Raw genomic sequence first — 16,588 nt, forward strand, 5'->3', positions numbered from 1 at the left:
CCCCCACTGGGGGGTGCAGGGGGGCACAGCCTCCCTACAAAAACACTAGTGTTAGTTTGCAGGTGTTTGTTGACCATTTAAACTTTGACATTTTTATTTTCAGTATTTTGAATGTTCAATGTAATGATTTTGACATTATGATAGTCGACCATATGAATTTCAACATTTTGATAGTAAACCTGTATGAGCACTTATATGCCATTAAGAGTAAATACATGGATAATGCCTAGCAAAGCATGCTTCATTATATGAAAATTATAAAAAAAAAAATGTTTCATTGTTATAAACCATGTACTATGTGATTTTAATGGCGATAGAGAAGGGGGGTTGGACTATAGAGAGTTTAAGTGGCAATTATGATTTAATGCTTATAACGCACCTGGGTTAAATGGTGAATGGTGAATTATAAGGTATTATACAATGCGATGTCCGAAAAGCCGATAAACGTGCACGCTGATTGGCTGATCCAACCAGAGTGCACATAGTAAATCAAAACGAAGTAACAGATGAAGTCTGGTTGCTAACATATCATGCTGCGGTGACAGCAAACCTTTTAACACGACACAGTAATCACACAAAAGTCATTAATTCCCCTATTACAGTCCTCAGTCCCTCACCTCAAACAGTAATTAAGTAAACTGTCATGCAGTCACAAAAACACTACACACACACTACATAACCACCAGTTTACTAAAGAAAATAACACAATAAAAGCAAGCATTCTAAGTAAACCATTCGCACAGCTGTATTCCCTGCAATAGCTACACACAAATAACAACTCTAAAAATCTATACACTAAAAGTAAACACAGCACACCCCCTTGCAAAGTCAGAACAGACACACCATACCTAACTTCCGCAACCAGCATATACCTTCTAAAAACACATACCACATCACCATCTAATGACCAATTAGTAAAACTACATTATATTTTTAAAAAGTTAATGTGCATTAAAACTGGACCAGATTTCTAACATCCCTATAACTAATAAAACATAACTACACGTTATAAAGTTCTACACTGCTTAAACTATATTTTACCCAGCACCACCTAGCCCTTTTGATAACATCCCTTCAAAAACCTGCCCGAGCCTTCTTAATCAGAAACACTACAAACTCAGACAGGAAAAACCACCAAAACGAGAGACACCATACATAGAAAATAAAAAAAAAAAAAAAATGGAAGTAAACTTTGAACTAATAAGTGACAGTGAAATAGAAGAAATATTTAAGAACATACCAGAAAACCATGATGTAACCATCAACAAGCAAGGAAGTTCTCCAACCAAAAGAACAGGAAGTACTACAGCATAACATGTCCCATAGAGAAGACAACAGTGCGACAAGCCATACACTTCAGAAAGGTAAAAAAACATTAAAAGCCTATTCCACTCAGAAAGCTAACAAAAGACATGCAGAAAAAAACTCCTAAAGAAATAGAAAAACTAGAATTAGTAAAAGAAGAATTAAGTACAAGAAAACAAACACAGAGGGCCAAAAACGTATTTCAAAACTGGCAAAAACAAAAAACTACAACATAGACTTCCACACTATTACACCAGAAAACTTAAACACAATACTTAGAGAATTCTACGCTACAGTATGAAACACAAAAGGAGAAGAATACGTAGTAAGTGCATTTGTATCCTTACGTGCAGGACTTAACAGATATATAAACAACCCACCATTCAATAGAAAGATTAACATCATAACAGATATACGTCTGACAAATGCAAGTAATGTATTTAAGTCAGTAATTAAAAATTACAGAAGACAAGGAAAAGATACAGCAGAACACCACCACCCACTCACAATACAAGAAATAACACAACTGAGAAACAGCCAAGTACTTTTCCCAAACACAGTAGACGGACTAGTAAGAAAAGTATGGTTTGATATACAGCTACACTTCGCACGATGTGGGAATGAAGGAGTATGATACCGCACAGAAGACAGTTTTACAATAAAGAATGATATGGTAGGAGAATAAATAACTGCAATGAGCATGCTGCAAGTATTCTGCTGCTAATGAAGAGCGATGCAGGATAATGCAGCTTCAGTGGAACTGTCAGCTGACAAGCCAGCCATGGGCATTGTAATCTTTTAAACTCTGCACTCACAGTGCATTATGGGGAAGATTTAGCCTTACAAGAAAACAGACTCTCATCAGGATGTCTGCCCCCAGGAGGGCATTTAGGGTTACAAACAGAATTAAATTAGTAGTGACTGCTACCTGGTTTGACTAGTGAGTTCAGACACTGAAGCAGATAGCTGATTGTAGTGGTTGAGAGCAGCAGAAGTTAGCTCACTAGTGCAAGAGGGAAGTCAGATGGTTCAGCCCACTGCATGACTTCTCACTTGGTAGAAATTAAGTGGCAGAATAAGCAGCAAGCAAGCAACTTTCTCTCAAGTTTTATAGAACAAGGCGACACTCCTTATTAATAACACTGATACATATATTGGAACTGCACTAAGCCACTGTTACTACAGCTCTCAAATGTTATTACAAATCAAGTAGCGTCATCAGTGTAGAAAGATGTGTTTGAATTTGTAGCTGCAGCTCTGTACCCTTGTGACTTATTTAGCAAAATTGTCAATTTCAGTTGTAATTATTTCTGTCCAAACTCGCAAAGTAAATGCAGTGTTGCAAGCACTCCACAACAAAACATTTGCTTGGATATGTACTTATGATTTTCTGCGCTTAAGTGATTGAAAGGAATGAACTTAGAAATGTCAATACTAATAGTGTGGTGTTCACAGACCTGCTGCGTCTTTTATATTTCCTTAGGCTGATAATTTATTAGCACTTGTTCATGCCAAATTTACTTTTAAATTTAGAAAAAAATCGGCTAAGTAACATGATGTTTGAGAAAGGCAACACAGCAGTAAAAAATGACATCAAACTATTTTTTGAAAAAGTGAAAGACTAAGGTCAAAGTGTAATTCTTCTCCCTCTGGCTAAGGGACAATGTTATCCCCACACTGTAAAATATGCAACAGAGAATGCCACACCTCATTCTTAACAGTCCTTGAATTCAGCAGCACATATCTATTTTCAGAGAATGAATCCTCATTCTAGTGAACATAATAACAGAATGTCTTGCATATATGTATAGCCATTGTTTTACATTATAGCAATAACTGATGAGTGGGTGTGGCATATTGAAGATTTACCTATGGATGGTGTGGTTTAATCATGAGAACAAAGCCTGAGTGAGTAAACAAAGGCAACCATGGGGAAATATTCAATATATCACACTCAGGAGTCAGTTAAATGACATTATTTAAGAAGAAAATTGCTTGTTTTTCTTAAATAATGTCTTTGTATAACGGCGCAGTAGTGTTTTTCCACATTGTTTCCTCATTCTGCCACTTTGTTCATATACTCGTGCATCCGTATGGGACTTACGTTCCCACGCTTATGCCGTCGTACATAAATGCTTTGGACAGCAAGCAACGGAGAAAGGAAGATCTCTGTTGCATATTTTTTTTTTTTTTGATAAAAAAAAATCTGTGAAATCCAGACAGTTTAGAGGTACAAGAGACACGGCAAAAATACAAAGAAAATCAAGCATGTTTCTTTAGTTTTGCATAGCATACCCAATTTTCCTTCTATTTTCTCTGCCCTTCACACATACCTCTGGACCTCCTAGCTCAAGAAAACTGCAAAGCTTTAGCATATATTAATAGAACAAAGTCTGGGTAACCAGACTTTTGGCTATTGGTACATGCTCACTTTACAATGGGCATGTTGATTGGGCTGACCAATTACTCTGCAAGTTTTTGAATGTTATCAAGCAGCCATTGTATATTATTTTCTTGATCACCAGCTTTTTAACCACTCTTTTACTGACAGAATGGAATTCTTACACTGTGACTGCAATATGGCTGCAGTAATACAGTTTTACCTCTCAGGATGTGAGTGACCAATACAGAACAAGGAAACATCTTTTCATTCTAATCTATATGAACCAGCCCAACTTACTAAAGAAGGTGGGAGTGGAACCATTATTGTCCTGTTAACTTACTTCATAAACCTCAGTCCTGAGAACTAAAAGTAGTTATTGTTAAGCTAAAAATAGAAAGTTTGACTTTGTGCTCACCAAACATATGAACAAGAAGTATAATAAATGATCCATCCGAATTGGAATTGTGGTTCAGTGGGTAAGATGCAGAGAATAACACCTTTTAGCTACAACAAATATTATTATAAGTATTATTTCTGTTAGTATTAGTAGTATTATTGTTAATTATACTGTGTACACTATTGTGTATTACTTACATTTATTAAGTGTTATTTTCAGTATTGTTATGCATTAACCTTGCTAATATTTTTTGGGTCTATATTAGAACACCGAACATTCAAAATGTCGAGTGTTCTAATATCGAACCCTATCAATCGAAAATTCAAAACATCGAATATTCAGAACAGCTAATTTTTTCCTCTGGGGAAAAAATTTGCTGTTCCAAAACACATACACACAACACAAACACACCAAACAAACAGCAATCCACAAACATACACCTAAACTCTTACACCTAACCCTACACTAAACTATACATACACCACTAACTATCCACTTACCTTAACCCAATCCCTAACCCTAAGGTCCATCACTATCGCACAGTCACCTAACCCTAACTCACCTACCCTGCTCTAACCCTCACGTCCACACAACCACACACTTATCCTGACCCGCGCCCTAACCCTAACTCACCTTACCTGCCCTCGTCCACACAATCACACACTTACCTGATCCTGACCCATAACTTTCGACCAGAGCACTGAAAATACCGAAGCAACAGAAACGGACAACTGAATTCTTTCTCTAGGAAAAAAATTGGTTTTCTGTTTCTTCGATATTATCAGGTTGAAATTAGAACACTCAATATTTTGAATATTTGGTGTTCTAATATAGACCCTATTTTTTTAATACATATATATATATATATATATATATATATATATATATATATATATATATATATATATATATATATATATATATATATATACATATAAAATGCGGCAGAATGTAACAAAAACCCTGAAAAACAGAGTGCATGAAAAGGTGCACAGTTTAATAGACTTGCTTTTCTAGCTGGGGAAACAAGGACCTCTTGTCCATATGCTTTAGTGGCATCTCTTTTCAGCTCACAAATGGAATGCAGGTCAAATGGCACCACTCAAATAGAATACCCTTCAAAGCTGTATATGAAAACTCAACTAATCATTTTCTGTGTCATTAAAGTTTCAAAAGTTAAAAAAGGTAATAAAAGTAAAAGATGCTCTAAGAATAATAATGTCTAAAAAAATCAAGTCCCTTCCTTCCTCAAAACATATTTTTGTCAAAGAGCAATAATCTGGGGCAGAGAAAAAAAAAGCCTGAGAGCTCCCAGACTTAAACATTAAAGTATTAGCCTCAAAGAGTTCTGTATTGGTAACCACAGCTGGAATTGATTGACAGCAGTTTCCTTCCTTTTGGCAAGAGACATATTATTGGAGAGAAACTTCAGTCATCCAGTCATTTGGCCTTCTTTCTTCAGAACTACTTGGATATTTACTCTGTTTTGACCTGCTAAGATACCCCTGAATTCTGAAAAAGGTCTATTCAGAGGCAAAAGAGATCTATTTGAAGAAAAGTAGAAGACGTTGGCCTTTGAAGAGATCTAGCTAAGTTCTGCCCCATGATTAAAAGGATATTTTCCCAAAAACCCTTGTGGATTAGCTCTTATGGATTCCCCCAGATAGTGGACACCAAAATCATAACTATTTCTCCAGTGCTCAAAAAGAACCAAAAGATCCTTAAAAAGTGACTCTGCCAACCCAGAACATTTGAACATAAAAATAACCTTTTTAACTCAAAATGGAGGTGAAACAATTTTAAGTTATATTTTTCTCTCCTGCCTTATCTGTACTGTAAGCCCTGTTGATTAAATTATAGCCGTTTAGTTATATTATCTTATTTTCAATAATATAACAAGTAGGCCATGATGGTGCAGCGGTTAGCATTGACACCTCCCAGCAAGAGGCTCTCCGGTTCGATTCTCGGCTGGAGCACCTTCTGTATGGAGTCTGCATGTCCCCCATGGTCAAGTGGCATTTAAAGACATGCAAGTAGGTTCATGCCTGAATGAGTGTGCCTTCTTTGAAGGTTGGGCGTTGGGCTGGCAAATTAGCACTGTAAAAATTCACTGCCAATCATTAGCAGAACAGAGTTCTGCTGTGGTGACCCCTAACAAGGAAAAGCCAAAAGACATTAGTTTTAATCTATATAATAAATTCTATTTTTATAAAGACTCATCCTGGTGCATGCTAGCTGTTTTGATTCTTAGCTTAAATTTAACCTAAAGCAATAGGCTGTGAAAGGGGGAAATAAGTGCTGAGCCAATTGTTTTTCACTTACACACCTATTGCAGGCATGACAACATAAATATTATATACCTGCTTGTTCTGACAATGTTTTCCTCACAGCTCTAGGGTGTGGTACTCAGACTTGATCTCTGGTTACTGTCTGCATGGAGTTTTTATGTTTCTCAATTTTACTCCAGGTGGTGGTGCTGCGATAGCATTGTCGCCTCCCAGTAAGATGCTGTCCGGTTCGATTCTCAGCTAGAGCGTCTTCTGCATGGAGACATGCGTGAATGGGCGTACCTTCGTTGAAGGTTGTGCATCAGGGCTGGTAACTCGGCATGTAAAAATCAACTACCAATCAGTAGTGGACCAGAGTTCCGCTGTGGCGACCCCTAACCGGGAAAAGCCGAAAGACACAACAACTCTGTTTTTCTCCCGAGTCATCAAAAATATGCTGCTTGATTGACTATGCTAACCACACAACATGTATTGCATTTATTCTTCCCTTGTTATCCACTTCATGTTTGAATAGGGTTAGTGGCAGACCAGTTCACTTACCTTATTAATATGCATTGATTTAATCAAATAAAGAATGTTAGGGGATGCAGTGTCAGTTCCATACTACAGACAAGTTAGAAAAACAACATCAGAATGTTATACACACTGTTCTGGCTGGAATGTGGTGACATGCTGAATAAATCAAAGATTTTCACCTCCAAACTTAATTTTAAATCAGGTGATATACCTGGACTGTCTGTTCAAACTCCTTCCAATACACAGGCCTCAGTGATCTTTCATGAGGCTTGTGACTCCGGTACAACTGGGTCTTATTTTCTAACAGCTTGACCACCAAACCCCCTTGGCTGTAGCTCAAGAAAAGACTGTGGCAGTCAAACATCAGCTGTCAAATAAATGTTACTCAGACTAAATTCATAATATTGTTGATGGATTACACATGGAAAAGTAATGCTTCACAACATGACAGACAAAAGGCATACATGACATAGAAATTCTTTGTCAAAATGTAGAAATTCATATTCCGTACCAAACAATGAAGGGCATATAGAATATTGAGACATTTTAAGAGCAAAGACTATGTGTATAATGTCATATCTACTATACCCTCAGTCTCTTTATTGCTTTCTAGACTAGTTCTCGAGAGTAAATATATTTGACCACACTTTGTAACTTTGCCGACATTTCTCTGTTAGTTTTAATACATTTAGATCCACTGTACTGAAAGTTGCATTGACAGCAGCATGTGTCCTCTGTGCTGAAAGAGCTGACTGTTTTACAACAATACACTTCGTGTTATGGTATACTTATACAATACACTTCCTGCACTATGGTGTACTTATACAATACACTTCCTGTGCTATGGTGTACTTATATAATAAACTTCCTGTGCTATGATGTACTTATACAATGCACTTCCTGCACTATGATGTATGTATACAATACACTTCCTGTGCTATGGTGTACTTATATAATAAACTTCCTGTCCTATGGTGTACTTATACAATACACTTCCTGTGCTATGGTGTACTTATATAATAAACTTCCTGTGCTATGGTGTACTTATACAATGCACTTCCTGCACTATGATGTATGTATACAATATACTTCCTGTGCTATGGTGTACTTATATAATACACTTCCTGTGCTATGGTGTACTTATACAATACACTTCCTGTGCTATGGTGTACTTATATAATAAACTTCCTGTGCTATGGTGTACTTATACAATACACTTCCTGTGATATGGTGTACTTATATAATAAACTTCCTGTGCTATGGTGTACTTATACAATACACTTCCTGTGCTATGGTGTACTTATATAATAAACTTCCTGTGCTATGGTGTACTTATACAATGCACTTCCTGCACTATGATGTATGTATACAATACACTTCCTGTGCTATGGTGTACTTATATAATAAACTTCCTGTGCTATGGTGTACTTATACAATACACTTCCTGTGCTATGGTGTACTTGTATAATAAACTTCCTGTGCTATGGTGTACTTATACAATGCACTTCCTGCACTATGATGTATGTATACAATACACTTCCTGTGCTATGGTGTACTTATATAATAAACTTCCTGTCCTATGGTGTACTTATACAATACACTTCCTGTGCTATGGTGTACTTATATAATAAACTTCCTGTGCTATGGTGTACTTATACAATGCACTTCCTGCACTATGATGTATGTATACAATATACTTCCTGTGCTATGGTGTACTTATATAATACACTTCCTGTGCTATGGTGTACTTATACAATACACTTCCTGTGCTATGGTGTACTTATATAATAAACTTCCTGTGCTATGGTGTACTTATACAATACACTTCCTGTGCTATGGTGTACTTATATAATAAACTTCCTGTGCTATGGTGTACTTATACAATACACTTCCTGTGCTATGGTGTACTTATATAATAAACTTCCTGTGCTATGGTGTACTTATACAATGCACTTTCTGCACTATGATGTATGTATACAATACACTTCCTGTGCTATGGTGTACTTATATAATAAACTTCCTGTGCTATGGTGTACTTATACAATACACTTCCTGTGCTATGGTGTACTTGTATAATAAACTTCCTGTGCTATGGTGTACTTATACAATGCACTTCCTGCACTATGATGTATGTATACAATACACTTCCTGTGCTATGGTGTACTTTTATGATACACTTCCGGCTCTGTGGTGTACTTATACAGTAAACTTCTGTCCTATGGTGTACTTATAAAATATACATCCTGTGTTGTGGTGTACTTATACTATACACTTCTGTGCTATGGTGTACTTATACAATATGCTTCCTATGCTATGGTGTACATATACAAAGCACTTCCTGTGCTATGTTGTACATATACAATACAATTCCTATGCTATGATGCACTTATACAATACACTTCCTGCACTATGGTGTACTTATACAATTCCTATGCTATGGTGTACTTATACAATATACTTCCTGCTCTATGGTATACTTATACAATACACTTCATTCACTATGGTGTACTTATGGTTTACTATCAGATGTTCAAAGCAAACTTCGACTGCACTTTTGTCGAACATGGAAGTTCGAAAACGGTAATATCGAACACCAAAAGCCAACCTAGGAACGGGTTTTAACATGTGTAGAGATAGGGGAGAGGTTTGTAGTTCGGCAATAACACTGAACACCTATCTCGACCCATGTTAAAACCATTCCTAGGTTGGCTTTTGGTGTTCGATATTACCGTTTTCGAACTTCCGTGTTTGACAAAAGTGCAGTAGATGGAGTTCGCTTCGAACATCTGATAGTAAACCGTACTTATATAATACACTTCCTGCACTATGGTGTACTTATAGAGTACACTTCCTGCATTATAGTGTACTTATAGAATTACTTCCTGTGCTATGGTGCACTTATACAATACACCTTCTGTGCTATGGTGTACTTATACAATATACTTTCTGTGCTATGGTGTACTTATGCAAAACACTTCCTGCGCTATGCTGTACATATACAATACATTTCCTGTGCTATGGTGCACTTATACAATACACTTCCTGCACTATGGTGTACTTATACAATACAATTCCCGTGCTATGGTGTACTTATACAATATACTTTCTGCTCTATGGTATACTTATACAATACACTTCATTCACTATGGTGTACTTATACAATACACTTCCTGCACTATGGTGTACTTATACAGTACACTTCCTGCATTATGGTGTACTTATACAGTACACTTCCTGCATTATGGTGTACTTATACAATACACTTCCTGCACTATGGTGTACTTGTACAATACACTTCATTCATTATGGTGTACTTATACAATATACTTCCTGCACTATAGTATACTTATACAATAAACTTCCTGCACTTATACAATACATTTCCTCTGCTCTGGTGTACTTCTACAATGCACTTCCTCTGCTAGGGTGTACTTATACAATGCACTTCCTGTGCTATGGTGTACTTATTCTTACATTGTAATCAGTGGGGTTCAATGCAACTGTGCTACCAAATCTGCTGGATTATGCAGCAAGACAAATGATCTGCATGTTAAAACATGCTTAACTGTGACGTTAAAGCACATAACTGTTTCACCTGCACACTTAGATGTGGTTTTAACACATTGCAGCCTTTTTGTGAAGCAGCTCTTGGCACAGCCCTGTTAATTGATCACAAATACGCTGTTTCATGACTGGCAATGTTTAACATACACAGATTATCAAGCATCTTGCCTGGAACGGAATACATTCAAGTTGAGACAGAATCATATAGTGGTTAAGGAAAACACTGTGGGTTGCAAGTTAAGAGCAGTAAATATATACACATACAGTATGTATGTTTAATGCAAAGGTTTACAGTCCCTAGAAATGTGTAGCTGTTATATCTGCCTAACCATTATCTAATAGTGCCACATGGTACATATCAAATGGGCTTAACTGTGAGTACACATGCACAAATACTGCAGACCATTGTTTATTTTGTACAATTATGCTAACTCATTCACTGTTTTTAAGATAATCCTTTTTATTTTTTGAATATTAAAGAACATTGCCTAATACTTCAAACAAGAAAATAAATCTGGGCAAGTTCAACTGATATGCAATGCGTGCACTGTAGATAGGTTAGCAGATGTATTCAAGTGTTTATAATAAAAAAATGTATATTCTAGCCAATCAAGAGCTTTCACATTTTGTGTCTGTTTTCTGTGGGAGATGATGCAGCTGATATAAATGTACTGAATCACACAGAAATATAATGTTTTACAGATTACTTTCTGAAATATGCCATGATGCATGGATACTTGAAACTGTGAGCTAAACAGAAATTGTACTACTAAAACATTTTCCATGTATTAGTATTCTGTCACTTTTAATTTGTCTTAAGAAATATGCCTTACTGTTGTCCAAGTGGTTTGCCTTGATAATCTTCTCTGAGTAATCTGAAATACTGGAACATTCGATCTAAAAAAGTGATACAGACACAAAAAGACATTTTTCTGTCAGACTCATCAGAATAAATGCAAAGAAATTTACATCTGCTTACAAAATTCATTCACGGAGCCAGCCATCATATGTAGGTAATGACAGCTGGGTTCCAAATTCTATCACAGACCAGACAATCATCTTATTAAGTTAAAATGAAGGCAAATTAGAGTGTCTAGTGGAGGTTTGCTGTACATAATTCCCATGCTGCCTGAAATTCTGTTACATCACAGATCACAGATCAGGAAATGTGGTTTTATTCCTCTGTGGTTCAAAAACATATTATTTGTTTCGACATTCACAAGGCACACAGTGTTTTATGCAATCTTCCCTCTTCAAAAACAATTGGCTATATTTCTAAGCTAACATGAACCAAAAAATCCATTTTGAGTAAAATATATTATAGTAAATAGTCTGCAAACTATTAGGCCTACAGATGGCCATGTTGTTTGTACTGTCTCCACTATCTTCTGTTTACATCAGATGCTTGCAATCAGAATCCCTGTGAGGAAGAAAAGGTTAACATTGTCATATAAATCAAGTATAATTGTGGAATGTTAATAAGAAAAGTGATTTTTTTCCTAAATGATTGTTTAGAGTAGTTGCATAACTATTATTATCTGCTTGAATGGAAAGGATTCCAACTTCTTGCCTCTTCTAATCTGCCAGCTCCTAGTGAATAGAGGTAACAATGGGGACACCAGAGTATATAAATGCAAGATTTTCAAAATCAGAATAATCAAAACTGGATGCCTGAGTAAGAACATTGCTCAAACTGATAGTTGCAAAGAGAAGATACTGTGTGTATAATGTATACAGTTGTGCAAAAAGATATATGTATGTGTGGATTTTCCAGTGTGTTAGGACAGGAAGTACATATATGGAGTGTGTTACTGAGGGTATAGGAGTATTGGATTGTTTGTGTTGGCATGGACTGTATATTCCAGTTAGCCATACTGTATGAATGCATGCACTGTCATGGCCATATACTGAATGTGGAGATGACTCTTTTACTTTACGAAATGCTAAAAAGCAATGCTGCTTACACTCTGGGACAGTGAAGGGGAAGTGAGATTCTCATCCCACGCCACTCTTTATTCTGGATTGCAGTCATTTTCATAGTACTGTTGTCTTGTTTTAGGCTTTATACTGAATGCTTTTAGTATGTATAGACTTAAGTGGACTGGTATTTCAGTGGCTTCTTTGTGGCTTCACATTTTTCAGCTTTTTGGCATTTTGGAATTGTCTGCTACATCCTGGGAAACACATAGCCTTAGATATGTGGGAAGTTGGGAAGCTGAGATATTGTATATCATAGTGCATCAGGTGGGAACAGGATTAGAGCAATGAGCCCAAAGGATCAGGGGAAACATTGCCAAAAAGATCAGGTTTTAGTTGACAACTGCCAAATGAAACGGGTCAGGTGCTGAATCATTAGTCTGAAAGAGTAGGAGGATTCATAATACAAAAATGGCTTCTGCTGTTTTTCTCTGTATCCAGCAAGCCTCCTTTGGAAAATTAAAGTCATAAAATTGCCCTAACAATACGTCTATATAATGCCCTTTGATTTTTCCTTACTGTTCCTTCCAAAACAAAGATTTTACACTGAGATGATAATCACGCATAAATAACAATACTTTAGGCAATCTTCTCTGTACCTATTCACTATTCTTGATATCTCCTGCTCTGTCTCCATGTTTCAAAACTATTCAGCATAACAAGGAGAAGGTTACTGTTAGCTGCCTGTCTGGTGCCAGAATCCACCACATAACACAAGCACTCAGGTCACTCCAGAACAAGTACAAATATGACTCTGTGATTGCCCATGTTAGTATGAATGACCTGAGCCATACCTCCCTGGAGTGCATTAAAAAAGAGACATGGAAGAGCTCTCTGATTACGTAGCCCAGGACGGTATGACCCTGACCCTGAGTAGCATCCTGCCCTCACCAAGAATGATACCACAGTATAAAGAAAAAATTATCAATTTCAACAATTGGCTAAGTTTCTGGTGTCATTCAAAGGGGATCCAGTGTCTGTCCACCTGGGATGACATGCTCGACAAGCCACGCTGCTTCGCTATAGACGGCTTGCACTTGTCACCCTTAGGCTTTTGAATTCTGGCCAAGGCTCTTGCCACCCCCATAATGCCTTTTCTAGGCAAGGCTCTAAACATAAATCCACCACAGTAAATAGCACAAGTAACAAAAAACTGAGTGTAATCCTACTCAATGCCAGAAGTCTAAACCTCAAAATGCATGCACTCAAGGCACTCCTCAGTATGGAGAAAATCGATATATGTGCAGTAACAGAAACCTGGTTTAAGGCTCCAGAGAGCACCCCAGCATTACCAGGCCACAACTCATACCATACATTTTGGCCACAGAACCCGGACCTAAATACAAAAGGCGGGGGCGTATCCATATTCATCAAGGATACCCACACCTCCAGGTTAGTGGCACAGCACGATGCTTCAGAGATCATCCACATGCAACTAACAATGGGCAAAACTTCATTTCAAATTGTAGCTTGTTACAGATCACCCACCATGTCCCAGGACCTCCATTCCGTGTTTCTGGAAACACTGGGAAACATAAAGGTCCTACCAAACACCCTAATATTCGGTGATTTAAGTTACCTAAACATTAACTGGAAGAACTACTCAAGTACTAACTCCCTTGCCCGACATTTCCTAGAATTTATAAACTCAAATGCCCTGGATCAACTGGTCAACACTCCCACCAGAGGTGACAACATATTGGACCTGGTCATCACCAACATGGGCGACCAGTGTTCCACACCAGAGGTCAATCCCTCGCTGGTTAGATCTGACCATAAACAAATCACTCTGGATATCCACATTCTGCCTCACCCCTGGTTAAGGAAACCACCGTAAAAAACTTTTCAAAAGCAAACTTCACGTTACTTAAGACCGAGGTGGAAAGTTTCAAAGACCCCATGCTAAAGGATAACGCTGTCCAAGCTACAAAATCCTTTACTAATGCATTGTATGGGCACCTACAAGAATGCCTGGATCGTGCTATCCCAAGCAAAAGCAAGACTCACTCCTCCAGGAAAAGGAAACCAGTCTGGTGGACCCTTGCCATAAACAAGCTATACAACAGAAGGAGGAAACTACTACAGAAAAAAGCAAAATCCCAAGAAGGGAAGACATCCCTGATCAGTATCAGCAAGAAAATATGATCCCTCATAAAATCTTCCAAGGCTAGCTTCGAAAGAAAAATTGCCAAGGACTCCAAAGATAACCTCAAGGCATTCTTTAGCTATGTCAAGAATCTAAGTGGCAATGCTGAGATCTGCTTGGAGTTAGTGCAGAATGGCACAGAATACACTGAACCGACCGATATCGCCAATGTCCTGGCAGACAGGTTCAGATCAAACTTCACCCCCTCTCACCCCCAAAATGGCCCATAACCATACCAGAAGAATGTTGAGCCCCTGAAATCACAGACAGTCAGATTAAAACAGCCCTCTCCAAAGCTAAAAACACAGCATCAATGGGACCGGATGGGGTCCCAGGCTGCATCCTACATGAGCTCAAAGCCGAACTAACCCCTCACCTAAACACACTGTTCAAACTCAGCCTCTCCACAGGCTATGTACTTATAGAGTGGTGCACAGCAACAGTTATTCCACTTCACAAAGGTGGAGCCACAACAGACCCCGGGAACTATCACCCTATAAGCCTGACTAGCTTGGTCTGCAAGGCTATGGAGTGCATCATCATGGAACTCATTAACAGAGACATTGGGAACCTCCAAACACTGGATCCTACCCAGTTCGGCTTTTTTAAGGCAGATCATGCTCTTAAACCTGGTGGACTTATTTGAGACAGTTACCAAGGCTATAGATGAGGGAAAGGTGGTACACACAGCCTACCTAGACCTCGCAAAGGCCTTTGATGCCATTCCCCATTCTGGTATTATAGACAAGCTCACCAGCCTAAACATAAACTCTTATGTCACAAGATGGGTTGCCAACTGGCTCATGGACAGAACCCACATGGCGAGAGTTGCGGGAGCTAAGTGCGACTCTAAACCAGTTACAAGTGAAGTTCCCCAGGGCTAAGTCCTAGGACCCCTCATGTTCAGCATATACTTCTCAGAGGTACAGACAAGCACAAGAGGACTATGGCTGACCAAGTTCGCAGGTGACTGCAAACTAGGGGCAATAATTGACTCTCCAGCTGCCACAGACATCCTCCAAAAGGGTCTCACTGAGATGGATACCTGGTGTCAAAATCATGGCCTCAAGCTAAATGCCAAAAAGTGCATAGTCACCCCCTTTGGAAAAAAACAAAGTACCCACAAACTACCACATAGGTGGTAGTCCCCTAAATGCGGAAGACGTAATAAGGGATCTGAGGACCCAGGTAGATAGGAATCTCTCCTTTGATAATCACATTGCCAAAGTGGTTAGAAAATCCTTCTATGTGACCCACCTAATCACAAAAGGGTTTGCATCCAGATCAAAAGAGGTCATTGTGCCCCTCTACTCATCACTCATCAGACCCATCTTAGAGTACAACACCCCATTTGGGATGTACCTTACAAGACACCTGTAACAGCTGGAAAGACCACAGAAGTACCTCACCAAGAGAATCACTGGCCTCAAACAGATGCCCTATGCAGCTCGAGTGAAGAAACTCCAGCTGCAATCGGTTGCATACCGCCTACTCAGAGATGATCTCTGCCTGACATACAAGGTCATGTCCAACTCAGAATTGATGGACATGTTCCACCTAAAGAAAACCATATCCCCTCGTGCCACACTCTCTAGGGATCTAAACCTCACCACAACAATAAATAGGATGTGCTGGAGGCTTAGATTCCTGTCCCAGAGACTTCCCATGCTTTGGAACAAGATTCCAATGTACATTAGGCAGAGCTCCTCACTAACGCTCTTCAAGAGAAACCTTGACGAGTGGATGGGAAACAGAAAGTTTACCCGGGGATCATTTCAGTGGCTCTGCTGGACAAAGGCACAGGGAACTAATCTAAGGGGGCGGCGAAAGCCAAAACATTCTGGCTAAGCTTATAAATGCCTTCTGGCAGATAGCCTAGTACCTACCTATGAACCTATATAATATGAGGCCTCACCAATGCCATCTGCTTTGGTAGTGTAACAGTAAAATCCCTTGAATGGAACTCATCAGACTACATGCACCATATTTCATCTGCCTAAATATAGCTTTAT

The 16,588-nt window shown here is 38.4% G+C and overlaps 1 protein-coding gene across 1 annotated transcript in view; it reads right to left on the minus strand.

The window, feature by feature from the left end:
* The window catches only part of PRMT8 (protein arginine methyltransferase 8), a 653,278-nt gene that overhangs the window by 247,460 nt on the left and 389,230 nt on the right, over positions 1 to 16,588 (minus strand). The window contains 1 exon segment of the mRNA XM_044087574.1: positions 11,287 to 11,350. Within this exon segment, the coding sequence (XP_043943509.1) occupies positions 11,287 to 11,350 (64 nt within the window).

The sequence above is a fragment of the Protopterus annectens genome, chromosome 11.part0 (genome assembly GCF_019279795.1).
Source record: "Protopterus annectens isolate FY-2018-M chromosome 11.part0, PAN1.0, whole genome shotgun sequence".
Lineage (NCBI taxonomy): Eukaryota > Metazoa > Chordata > Ceratodontiformes > Protopteridae > Protopterus > Protopterus annectens.